Here is a 12,733-nt window from a genome sequence, read left to right on the forward strand (position 1 = left end):
GCGCAGGGGGGGATACAGGCAAATCGGAAGGGCCGGGGCGGGGAACCGGGGTTCGTGGACTGGGGTCTGGGGGACAGGGGGCCGGGGGGACGGGAGGTCGGGGCCCGAGGCAGGGTGGGGGAGGCCTGGCCGAGCGCCGGGAGCCGCCGGGGTTTCAAACCTTGCGGGTCTTGGAATTCGGGTGGCGAAGACCCCCTTGGTCCCGCCGGTCCCGGGGTCGGCGCCCCAGCCCCGCCAGGGGGTCCCGACCCCCCCCTCCTCGCCCCCCGGCCCCCCGATCAAAGTGGGCTGCATGGGACCCGGCCCGCTCCCCGCCCCTCCCCGCGGTCCTGCCCCTTCCCCCCCAGCTCATGTTTCTGCAGCTCACTCTCCTTCCCCTTCCTCAGCCCCCTCCCCTGCCTACTTTTGAGAAGCAGCGTGGCTTAGTGGCAAGAGCCCGGATTTGGGAGTCAGCGGTCATGGGTTCTAATCCCGGCTCTGCCGCTTGTCAGCTGTGTGACGTTGGGTAAGTCACTTCACTTCTCTGTGCCTTAGTTACCTCCTCTGTAAAATGGGGATGAAGACTGTGAGCCCTTCGTAGGACAACCTGATTACCTTGTATCTACCCCAGCGCTTAGAACAGTGCTTAGCATGCAGTAAGTGCTTAACAAATACCAACACAGTTATTATTATTACTCTTCTGCTCCTGGACGCCAGAGGACATAGTCATTTATTCATTCATCCATTCATTCAGTTGTATTTATTGAGCGCTTACTGTGTGCAGAGCACTGTACTAAGTGCTTAGAAAGTACAATTCGGCAACAGACACCATCCCTACCCAACAACGGGCACAGTTTAGAAGGGGGGAGACAGCAAAGCAAAACAAAACAAGTAGACCGGCATATCAATAGCATCGTATAAATAAATAGAATTATAGATACATACACATCGTTAATAAAATAAATAGAGTAATAAATATGTACAAATATATACACAAGTGCTGTGGGGCGGGGAGGAGGGTAGAGCAGAGGGAGGGAGTCGGGGCGATGGGAGGGGAGGAGGAGCAGAGGAAAAGGGGGGGCTCGGTCTGGGAAGGCCTCAGTCGATCTTATTTACTGAGCAGTTACCTTGGGTAGTACCCTGTACTAAGCGCTCGGGAGAGTACAACACATTCGGTGGAAGTGCTCCCTGCCCATAAAGAGCTTACAGTCTAGAAGGGGAGAGCGACATTAAATTTGGGCTGCGGACGTAAGTGCTGCGGGGCTGCGGGGGAAGGGTGGGGGTGAGTATCAAGTGCTTCGAGGAGACAGATCCAAGCGCGAGGGCGTCCCAGAAGGGAGAGGGAGTAGGGGAAATAATAATAATGATGATGACGATGGCATTTGTTAAATGCTTACTATGTGCAAAGCACTGTTCAGGGGATCAGGTTCTCCCACGTGGGGCTCACAGACTTCATTCCTATTTTCCAGATGAGGTGACTGAGGCCCAGAGAAGTGAAGTGACTGGCCCACAGTCACACGGCTGACAAGTGGCGGAGCCGGGATAAGGACTTCATCGTGCCGAGCAGAGCGCTCTGCGCCTTTAAGGGGGAGGGCGGACCCCTCCCCTACCCTCCCCTGTCCTCGGCCGCCCCCCGCCCCCCCCTCCCCCGAGTCCAGCCCCCCGCGGGAGGCGGACGCGGAAGTGCGCGGGCCGTTGGGGCGCGGGCGGCTTGTCCGGGCCCAGCGGCTTGTCCGTCCGTCCGTCCGTCCGTCCGGCATGGACGCGGAGCCCGCCGTCCCCGGAGGCCCCGCGCCCCCGCTCTACCGCGTGGCCGGGGCCCTGGACTCCCAGGGCGACGAGGAGTCCCGGGATGCGCCCGCGCTGGACGGGCCGGAGATGCAGGTGGGGGGACCCGGGACCCCTCACTTGATGAGTCCCCCCCAACCCCTGCCTCTTTCCCTGACTCCCTCCCCTCTCACCTTTCCTCCTCGCCCCCCTCTCCTCTCCCACTTTCCCCCCATCCCCCCCGTCCTTCCCACCCTTTTTCTGTCTCCCCCCTCGTCTCCCCCCACCCTTTTCCCCATCCCCCCTCCCCCACCCTTTTTCCCATCAGTCCCACCCCCTGCCCCTTCCCCATCCCTCCTCGCCCGCACCCTTTCCCCATCGCTCCCTTCTTCTCTCCCCAGCCCTTTCCCCGTCTCCCTATCCTACCTGCCCTTTCCCCATCTCCACTTTCTCCTCCCCCCGCCCCTTTTCCTGTCTCCTTCTCCTCTCCTCCCTGCCCTCTTCCCCAACTCCCCACTCTCACCTCCCCCCACCCCTTTTCCTGTCTTCCTCTCCTCGCCCCATCCCTTTTCCTCATTTTGCCCCTCACTCTCTCCCATCTCCCACCGTTTCCCCATCTCTCCCCTCTTCTGTTCCCCAACCCTTTTCCCATCTCCCTCTCCTCTCCCCTCCACCCCTTTCCCCATCTCCCCCCTCCCCCAGCCCCTTTCCCTCTCTCCCTCTCCTCTCCCTCCCACCCCTCTCTCCTTCTCACTCCACCCCTTCCCCTGTCTCCCCATCCCCCGACCCCCCCCCCCAGCCCCTTCCCTCTGTCCACCCTCTTGTCCCCATGCTCCCGGCCCCTCCTCCCTGGCTTTCCTCTCTCCCCCTCCGTCCCAGGAGGGGATCGTGTCCTGACCGCTGCCCCCTGCCCTCCAGCTGGACGAGTTCGTGGGGGCCAACCCCGACTATGACGAGGAGGAAGAGGAGCGCAGGTACTTTCGCCGCAAGCGCCTCGGCGTGGTCAAGAACGTGCTGACCGCCAGCATAGGCGCCATGCTGATCTACAGCGTCTACCTGGGTAGGGCCCCCCACCCCACGAACCCCGACCCTGGCCCCCAGTGGGCTGCTGGCCTCCAACCCCAGGCAGGGGCTCCCCGAGGGCGATGGGGCGGTGACCCCGGCCCCACATTCCCCCAGACGGGAAGTGAGAGGCCCAGGAAAACGTGGCTCTCTGTGGCCCAGCTCTGGCCTGCACTGCCTCTGCTTCCTCTTTCACTTCCCCAACATCTGGACCCGAAGGCAGGGGGCCGGGGGTGGGGGGCTGGGGGGCAGGGCGGCCCAGTTTCCCCACCTTGGGCAGGACCTACATCCCATCCCAGCCCCAATCCGCCCCCCACCTGCCCCCCACCCACCCTGGGAGCATCACTGTGCCCCCACCGCCCCCCCAGGCCTCCTGCAGATGCAGTTGATCCTGCACTATGACGAGACCTACCGGGAGGTGAAATATGGCACCATGGGGCTACCGGACATCGACAGCAAAATGCTCATGGGCCTCAACATGACCCCCGTTGTGGCCCTGCTCTATACCCCTGTGCTGCTCAGGTGAGGGCTGGGAAGAAGGGGGAGGCCTGACCTGACTGACTGACTGCCAGGGTGGGCAGTGAGAGACAGGCCGGGAGATGCTCCCCCTCTCCTCCCAGCTGAGAGGGAGGGAGGGGCTGGGACATGGCGGGGGTCCCAGGCTCAGCCATCCCTGCAGGTTTTTCGGTACCAAATGGATGATGTTCCTGGCTGTGGGTGTCTACGCCCTGTTCGTCTCCACCAACTACTGGGAACGCTACTATACCCTCGTGCCTTCAGCCGTGGCCCTGGGCATGGCCGTGGTGCCCTTGTGGGCTGCTATGGGCAACTACATCACCAGGTGGGCACCGGGGCGGTCATAGGGTGGGACTGGGCTAAGTGTGGGGTGGGCACAGGGCTGGTATGGGGTTGGATGCGGGGCCAGTTCAGGGGGGCTGTGGGCTGGGGATTGGGTGGGTGCCAGCCTGGGCATTTATGTCCATATCTATCATTTACTTATTTATGTTAATGTCTGTCTCCCGCTCTAGAATGTGAGCTCACTGTGGTCAGGGAATGTGTCTGTTCTTTTTCGTGCTGTGCTCTCTCAGGCACTCAGTACAGTGCTCTGCCCCCAGTAAGTGCTCAGTAACTACAATTGACTGGCTGACTGGCTGACTGACTGATTGGCTTCCCTGGCAGGATGGCGCAGAAATACTATGAGTTTGTGAACTACAAGCAGGAACTGGAGCACAAACGTCCACCCCGTGGTGCCCACGCCCCCTACCTGGTGGTCTTCCAGGTCATGTTCTACAGCTGTTTCCATGTGAGCCGGGCTGGGGTCAGGTGGTGGGTTGGGTTGGGTGAAGGGCCAGGGGTTGGGGGGAGGGCGGCAGGGCAGCGTGGTCCAGGCAGGGACAAGCAAGCCAGACTGATGAAGTCCCCTTGTCCCCCGCTTGCTCTCCCCCCTGCATCATTTATGCACCTGGATCTGTGATCTCTGGACATTGGATAGTCACCCCTTTCTCAAATCTACATATCTTTAAATGATATACATCACTTATTCCTATTAATGTCTGTCTTCCGCTCTAGACTGAAAGTTCGTTAAGGCCAGGGAATGTGTCCGCTAATTCAGTTGTATTATACTCTCCCAAGCGCATAGTACAGTGCTCTGCACGTAGTAAGCCCTCAATTAATACCACGGATGGATTCATCTTCCCACCCAAACCTCTCCTCTTTCTCCTACCTTTCCCTTCGCTGTAGAAAACCACACCATTCTCCCCATCTCTCAAACCCACGAACTTGGCATTATCCTCAGCGCTCCCCTCTCTTTAATTCCCTGGATTCAATCTGGTGTTTAAAAAGTTGGCTGATTTTTCCCTCCACAGCATCTCTAGAATCCTCCCTTCATGGTGGCACCACCCTGATCTAACCACTTCTCCTCTTCCACCCTGGCTCCTGCAGCAGCCTCCTTGCTGACCTCCCTGTCTCCTGTCTCCCCCTTCTCCACAGCCCAGACTTGATTCCGTTGGCTCTGATCAATCTTTAAAACGTTCTTCTCTCCATGTCATCCAACTCCCATCCACCTCCTCATCAAACAGAAACTCCCAGCCCTTGGTTTAAGACCCCCAGTCAGCTCTCTGCCCCCTCCCCATCCTCATTCCTCACCTAATACACCCCAGCTCACACTTTTTATTCCTCTCTTGACAACCTTGAGAGAAGCAGCGTGGCTCAGTGGAAAGAGCACGGGCTTTGGAGTCAGAGGTCATGGGTTCGAATCCAGGCTCGTCCACTTGTCAGCTGGGTGACTTTGGCCAAGTCACTTAACTTCTCGGTGCCTCAGTTACCTCATCTGTAAAATGGGGATTAAGACTGTGAGCCCCATGTGGGACAACTTGATTCCCCTGTGTCTACCCCAGTGCTTAGAACAGTGCTTGGCACATAGTAAGCGCTTAACAAATACCAACATTATTATTATTAACCTCTTCACTGTACTTTGATCTTGTCCCTCTTGTTCACTTTTTCACTGATATTAATAACAGTGGTATTTGTTAAGCGCTTATTATGTGCCGGGCACCATAAAAAGTGCTGAAGTGGATACAAGCAAGTCGGTTCAGACTCAGTCCATGTCCCAAATGGGGCTCACAGTCTTAATCCCCATTTTACAGATGAGGTAACCGAGGCAAGGAGAAGTGAAGTGATTTGCCCAAGGTCAGATAAGGGGTGGAACTGCTATTAGAACCCAGGTCCAGGTCCTTCTGACTCCCTGGGCCGTACTCTATCCGCTAGGCCACACTGCTTCTCACTTTTCCTTTCACATCCTCCAGACCTCAGCTCTCATCTTACAAGGCTTTTGAAGTGCTGCCTCTTCCAGCAGGCCTTCCCTGATTATCTTCTCCTCAAAGTGGTCTTATGCTCCAAACTCCCACCTCAACTCTACTACGTATATTGATGGAGCTCTTCCATTTATTTGATGATAATGGCATTTAAGTGCTTACTCTGTGCTAAGCATTGTCCCAGGCACTGGGGTAAATACCAGATAATCAGGTTGGATACAGTCCCCATCCAATATGAGGCTCAATCAATCAATTATATTTAGTGAGTGCTTTGTGTGTGCAGACAACTGTACTAAACTCTTGGGAGAGTACAATATAACAGAGTTGGTAGACACATTCCCTGCCCATGCTGAGAAGACTTGTGGCCTAATGGATAGAGCGTGGGCCTGGTAGTCAGAAGGACCTGGGTTCTAAATCCAGCTCCGCCACTTACCTGCTGTATGATCTTAGGCAAATCACTTACCTTCTCTATGCCTCAGTTACCTCATCTGTAAAATGTGGATTGAGACTATAAGCCCCATGTGGGCAGGGACTGTGATCCAACCTCGTATCTACCCTAGCGCCTGTTACAGTGCCTGGCACAAAGTAAGCGCTTAGCAAATACTATAAAAAAGTAATCTTACAGCCTAGAGGGGGAGGAAGAGCAGGCATTATTAATTCATTTCTCCTTTTCCAGCTATTACCCTGCGTTACCCTGTGTAGGGATTTGTGCCCATCTCCCTCATTAGACTGTAGGCCACTGGAAAACCGGGTCTATACTGACGAGCCTCCCCACCTTCAAACCCTACCCCACCCCGCTTTGCCTGGCTGGGAAGGGACCTCCAGGTGTCTCCTGGACATTCATTCAATTGTATTTATTGAGCGCTTACTGTGTGTGGGGCACTGTGCTAAGCACTTGGGAGAATACAGTACAACAATAAACAGACACATTCCCTACCCACAACGAATTTACAATCTAGGGGGGTGAGACAGGAATTAATATAAATAAATATAAATAAGTTACAAATATGTGCATAAGTGCCGTCAGTCTGGGAGGGGAGGATGAACAAAGGAAACAAGTCAGGACAATGCAGAAGGGAGTGGGAGAAGAGGAAAGGGGGGCTTAATCAGGGAAGCCTCTTGAAGGAGATGTGCCTTCAATAAGGTTTTGAAGGAGGGGAGAGAAATTGTCTGTTGGATTTGAGGGGGGAGGGCGTTCCAGGCCAGAGGCCAGACCGGGGGTCGGGGTCTGGAGCGAGATAGACGAGATCAAGGCACGATAAGAAGGTTAGCATTAGAGGAGCAAAGTGTGCGGATTGGGTTGTAGTGGGAGAGAAGCAGGGTGAGGTAGGAAGGGGCAAGGGGATGGAGTGCTTTAAAACCAACGGTGAGGAGTTTTTGCTTGATGTGGAGGTGGGTGGGCAACCGCTGGGGTTTCTCGAGGAGGGGGGAAACATGTCCTGGCATTGTTGTAGAAAAATGTTCCGGGCAGCAGAGTGAAGTATGGACTGAAGTCGGGAGAGAAAGGAGGTAGGGAGGTCAGTAAAGAGGCTGATGGAGTAATCCAGGCGGGAGAGGAGGAGTGATCGTATTAACGGCGAAAGCAGTTTGGATGGAGAGAAAAGGGCAGATTTTAGCGATGTCGTGAAGGTGGGCCCGAAGGGATTCAGTGATTGATCGAATACGTGGGTTGAGTGAGAGAGGGGCAGGGGATGCCCTCCCCCCGAAAGGCACTAAATGGATCAACCGATGGCATATATTGAGCGCCCTATGCCTTTGCAGCTTAGCTTTGCCTGTGCCCAGCTGCCCATGTTTTTCTTCCTCAACCCCTACCTGTACGACCTGAACCACACGCTGCACGGAGTGCGGGAATGTGGTGAGCGCCCCCTCAGCCACGCCTCGCGGAAGGGGACCCGCCTCCAACCAGCCCCCACCTACCATTCTCGGGTGGGCAGGACCCGCCCCAAGCCAGCCCCCCCCCACCACTCTCGGGTGGGCAGGACCTGCTCTCCCGGCCGGGACCCATCCACTGACAGCCCCCTCTCCCTGACAGGTCCCGCCCCCAGGCAGCTCCATGTCCCTGCCAGATCAGGCCCCGTCCCCAAACAGTCCCCCTATCCCCAACAGGCCACATCACGCCCTACCCCAGGCCGGCCCTTTCTACCCCCCAACCCCGCCCCCCGTTAGGCCCTGCCCCCAAAGAGTCCCTCATTCCTGCAGGCCAGACCACGCCTCCAACAAGACAGGTCCCGCCCCAGACCGGCCCTTTCTAGTGGCCAGGCTCTGCCTCCCTAGGTAAAATAATAATAGTAATGGCATTTGTTAAGCGCTTACTACGTGTAAAGCACTGTTCTAAGCGCTGGGAGGATACAAGGTGATGAGGTAGGCCCCGTCTCCCTCCCAAACTCCGCTTCTTGACAGGCCCAGCCCCCCCATGAGGCTCCCCTCTCGGCTGTCCGCGGCGCTGGGGGGCGGAGGGGATGAGGACGGAGGGTGTGGGGCCGAGGCGATCGGTCTGCCCCCCGCCCCTCCCCCAGGCATCAACAGCAGCGGGATCCTGAGCGGGTTCAACAAGACGGTGCTGCAGACCCTGCCCCGCAGCCGCAGCCTCATCGTGGTGGAGAGCGTCCTCATGGCCGTGGCCTTCATGGCCATGCTGCTGGTACGGGGGGGGGCCCCGGGGTCCGCCCTTCCCGACACGGGGCTCCACCCTGGGGACGGGGCCGGGGGTCGCGGATCCGCCGGCTCACTCAGCAGGGGGATGGGACCTGGGGGGGTCCCGCCTCTACCGGCTCGCGCAGCACGGGGAGGGGACTTGGGGTCCCCCGGGCCCTCTGGCCCACACAGCGTGGGGAGGGGGCCGAGTGGTCCCGGGTCCTCCGGCTGACACATCGTGGGGAGGGGGCTGGTGTCCTGGGCCAGCAGGGGGAGGGGGCTGAGTGATCTCGGGTCCTCCCCCTGACACGTAGTAGGGAGGGGGCTGAGGGTCCCGGGTCCTCCCGTTCATACATCGTGGGGAGGAGGCCGGGGGTCCCGGGCCAGCAGGTGGAGGGGACTGAGTGTTCTCAGGTCCTCCCCCTGACACATAGTAGGGAGGGGGCCGGGGGTCCCCGGTCCTCCCCCTGACCCATCGTGGGGAGGGACCTGGGGGTCCCGGTCCCTCCGGCTGACCCCGGGCTGGGTCGGGGGGCGCTGGGGGGGGTCCCGGTGCAGATCCTGGGCCTGTGCGGCGCCGCGTACCGGCCCACGGAGGAAATCGACCTGCGCAGCGTGGGCTGGGGCCACGTGTTCCAGCTGCCTTTCAAGCACCTGCGGGATTACCGCCTGCGCCTCCTCTTCCCCTTCTTCGTCTACAGCGGCGCCGACGCCGTCTTCGCCTGCACCGCCCTAGCGCTGGTGCGAGGGGCCGGAGGGCGGGGGGCCGGGGGCGGGGGGACCCCCTGGGACCCCCGCCTCACACCCCCCTCTCTCCTCCCCGCAGAGCTACGGCGTCTGCTCGCTGGGGCTGGAGCGCCTGGCGCCCACCCTAATGGCCTACGGGCTGGCGTCGTCGGCCGCGTCGGGGCTGGGGCTCCTGGCGCTGCGCCTGCCCCGCTCCGTGCCCCTGCTGGGGGGTGCCGGCCTGCACCTGGCACTGCTCGTGGGCCTGGCCTGCTGGGCCCCGGCCCCGCACAGCCTGGCCCACGCCTGGCTCCTCTACGGCGTCGTGGCGCTCTGGGGGGTCGGCAGCGCGCTCAACAAGACCGGACTGAGCAGTGAGTGCCCCCCGCCCGCTCACCCACCCACCCACCCACCCAGAGGCAACGTGGCTTAGGGGCAAGAGCGCGGGCTCGGGCGTCAGGGGCCGCGGGGCCTAACCCTGGCCCTGCCGTTCGGCTGCCGTGTGACTCGGGGCAAGCCGCCGAGCTTCTCTGTGCCTCGCTCACCTCATCTGTAAAATCGGGATAATAATAATGTTGGCATTTGTTAAGCGCTTACTGTGTGCAGAGCACTGTTTCTAAGTGCTGGGAAGATATAGGGTCATCAGGTTGTCCCGCTTGAGGCTCATAGTCTGAATCCCCATTTTACAGAGGGAACTGAGGCACAGAGGAGTGAAGTGACTTGCCCACAGTCACACAGCTGACGGGGCAGAGCCGGGATTCAAACCCATGACCCCTGACTCCCAAGCCCGTGCTCGTTCCACTGAGCCACGCTGCTTCTCTAATGAAGACTGTGAGCCCCATGGGGGACAACCTGATTACCTTGAGAAGCAGCATGGCCTAGTGGCGAGAACCCGGGCTTGGGAGTCAGAGGACGTGGGTTCTCATCCCAGCTCTGCCACTCGTCTGCTGTGTGACCTTTGGCAAGTCACTTCACTTCTCTGTGCTTCGTGCATTCAATTGTATTTATTGAACGCTTACTCTGTGTGCAGGGCACTGTACTAAGCACTTGGAAAGTACAATTCAGTACAATTCAATTGGAAAGTACAAATGAGCAACAAAAAGAGACAATCCCTGCCCACAATGGGCTCATGGTCTAGAAGGGGACAAACCGATTACCTTGTATCGCCCCCGGCGCTTAGAACACTGCTTGGCAAATAGCGCTTAACAAATAGCATTATTATTATTATTATTATTATTATTATTACCTTCTGTTCTCTCCCCCAGCCTCTGCCAGCCCCCTTCCCACGACTGGACTTGTAGCTTGTTGGACCCTTCCCGTGGGCAGGATGTGAGGGGGGAGGGGGGCAGAACGTGTTGACCATGACCTCTCTGATCTTCCCCTCCCCTGCCAGCTCTCCTGGGGATCCTGTATGAGGACAAGGAGCGCCAGGACTTCATCTTCACCATCTACCACTGGGGACAGGCGCTGGCCGCTTTCGCTGCCTACCTGGGCACCCAGCTACCCATGAAGGTAATAATAATAATGTTGGTATTTGTTAAGCGCTTACTATGTGCCGAGCACTGTTCTAAGCGCTGGAGGTGCGAGGGAGGGGTATCTCCCTGGGGCGGGGAATCCCTGGGCACATCCCCCTTCCACCGGCCTCTGATTCCCCCCGACCCAGACCCAGCCCTCTCCCCCAGGCCCAGGCCCAGTCCTCTCCCCCAGGTCCAGGCCCAGGCCCAGGCCCACGCACAGCCCTCTCCCCCAGGTGAAGGTGGCGTCCTTGGCGGGGACCCTGGTGCTGTCGGCGGCCTCCTACCTGTGCATGGAGTGGAGGCTTCACCGCCTCCAGCCGTTCCGCCTCCCGCGCATCCCACGGCCGCAGCCCACCGTGCGCGGCTACCGCTACCTGGACGCGGACAACTCGGATGCCAGTGGCTCGGACGGCGAGCACGGCGGAGCCAGCGATGCGGAAAGCTCCGAGGACGAGGCCCAGACCGGCTGGGGGCCACGGGACCCCGACTCACGGCCCCCCTATGAGCAGGCCCTGGGCGGCGGCGAGGAGGCCACGCGCCCAGACCGGCCCTGACACGCGAGCCCCGGAGGGGCGGGAGGGATGCGGGGCTCTGCCGGACCAGCCCCGTCCCGGGACTCAGTTCTAAGGGAGGGTTGGGCCCGGGGCTGGACCGAAGGGGCAATAAAGCAGTGCGGGAGCTGTGCCGTGCGGGGGTCTCCGGCCGTGCGCCACGGAGGGCCCAGGACGGTTGGGGTTGCAGGTGGGGTCGGGCGGGTGCTCCCTGGTGTGGAGGGATGAGAGGGGGATGTTTCGGGGTGTCCCGAGAGTGGGGACGATGGAGAGGTTGGGGTTGGGGGGGTCGACGGCGAGAGGTTGGTGTTAGGGGATTCTCCAGGGTAGCGGAGAGGGGGTGTTTGAGGGTGCCCTGACAGTGGGACAATGGGACAGGTTGGGGCTTGGGGGCACAGAAGGCGAAGAGGTTGGTGTGTGTGGACTCCCCACGGGTGAGGAGGGCAGAGAGGGGGGTGCTGGGGGTGCCCTGACCGTGGAGGTAGTGGAGAGATTGGTGTTAGGGAGTGGAGAAGGCCAGGTTTGGGGACTTCCCGGGGGCGTAGAGGGATGAGAGGGGGCTGTTTGGGGGCACCCCGAGATTGGGGACGATGGAGAGGTTGGGGGGCGCGGAAGGCAGAGAGGTTGGTATGTGGGGGCTCCTCTGGGGCGCAAAGAGCAGAGAGGTAGGTATTTGGGGGTGCACCGAGAGTGGGGACGGTGGAGAGGTTGGCATTTGGGAGCAAAAGCAGAGAGAGGATGGTGTCGGGAAACTCCCCAGAGATACAGAGGGCAGAGAGGTTGTTGTTTAAGGGCACCCCGAGAGTGGGGACGGTGGAGGGGTTGGTGTTGGGGGACGCGGAGGGCGGAGAGGACCAGGTTTGGGGACTCCCCAGAGGTGCGGAGGGCCGAGAGGGTGGTGTCTGGAGGCATGGGGGTCATTCATTCAATCATATTTATTGAATTTATTGAGTGCTTGATGTGTGCAGAGCGCTGCACTAAGCCCTTGGGAGAGTACATTACAACTATAAACAGTGCCATTCCCTGCCCACAACGAGTTCACAGTCTCGAGTGGAGAGGTTGGTGTCGGGGGACGCCCGGGGGGCGTGGAGGGTGAAGAAATTGGAAGTTTGGAATTATTCCTTGACACGAGGATTTTGGCCCATTCCTGCATGCAGGAGGCAGGATGGGCCTGCGGGGTGGGAGTCTCTGCCACCAGCGCCAGCCCAGTACCTCCACACACCTCTCCGGTCCTGCCAGGCTCACCCCCCGCCATCCCCGGGGGTCGCTGAATCAACATTCTTTCATTCAATCGTATTTTTTATGTGCTTACTGTGTGCAGAGCACTGTACTAAGCACTTGAGAAAGTACAGTACAGCAATTAATAATGACAATCCCTGCCCACAACGAGTTTACAGTCTAGTGGTGGGGTGGAGAGGAGAGCCTGCAGTCATCAATATAAATAAAATTACAAAACAATACATAAGTGCTGTGGGGTGGGGAGGGAGGGAAGAGCAAATGGAATAAGTCAGGGGCACCCAAAAGGGAGTGGGAGCTGAGGATAAGTGGGGCTTAGGCTGGGAAGGCCTCTTGGAGGAGATGGGCCTTCAGTAAGGCTTTGAAGGGGGGTGGGGGAGAGTGATTGGCATATTTAATAATGTTGGTATTTGTTAAGCGCTTACTATGTGCCGAGCACTGTTCTAAG

General features: G+C 59.1%; 1 protein-coding gene across 1 annotated transcript; it reads left to right on the forward strand.

The window, feature by feature from the left end:
- The first annotated feature begins 1,676 nt into the window (after positions 1-1,676).
- UNC93B1 (unc-93 homolog B1, TLR signaling regulator) lies at positions 1,677-11,187 on the forward strand. Its single transcript, XM_029061620.2, has 11 exons — positions 1,677-1,863; positions 2,665-2,806; positions 3,177-3,330; positions 3,488-3,649; positions 3,988-4,111; positions 7,383-7,476; positions 8,138-8,262; positions 8,814-8,996; positions 9,082-9,355; positions 10,375-10,493; positions 10,732-11,187. Exons 1-11 carry the CDS (start codon positions 1,738-1,740, stop codon positions 11,050-11,052), a joined length of 1,824 nt encoding a protein of 607 aa, XP_028917453.1. The 5' UTR covers positions 1,677-1,737; the 3' UTR covers positions 11,053-11,187.
- The last annotated feature ends 1,546 nt before the right edge of the window (positions 11,188-12,733 follow it).

This window comes from Ornithorhynchus anatinus, chromosome 3, assembly GCF_004115215.2.
Source record: "Ornithorhynchus anatinus isolate Pmale09 chromosome 3, mOrnAna1.pri.v4, whole genome shotgun sequence".
NCBI lineage: Eukaryota > Metazoa > Chordata > Mammalia > Monotremata > Ornithorhynchidae > Ornithorhynchus > Ornithorhynchus anatinus.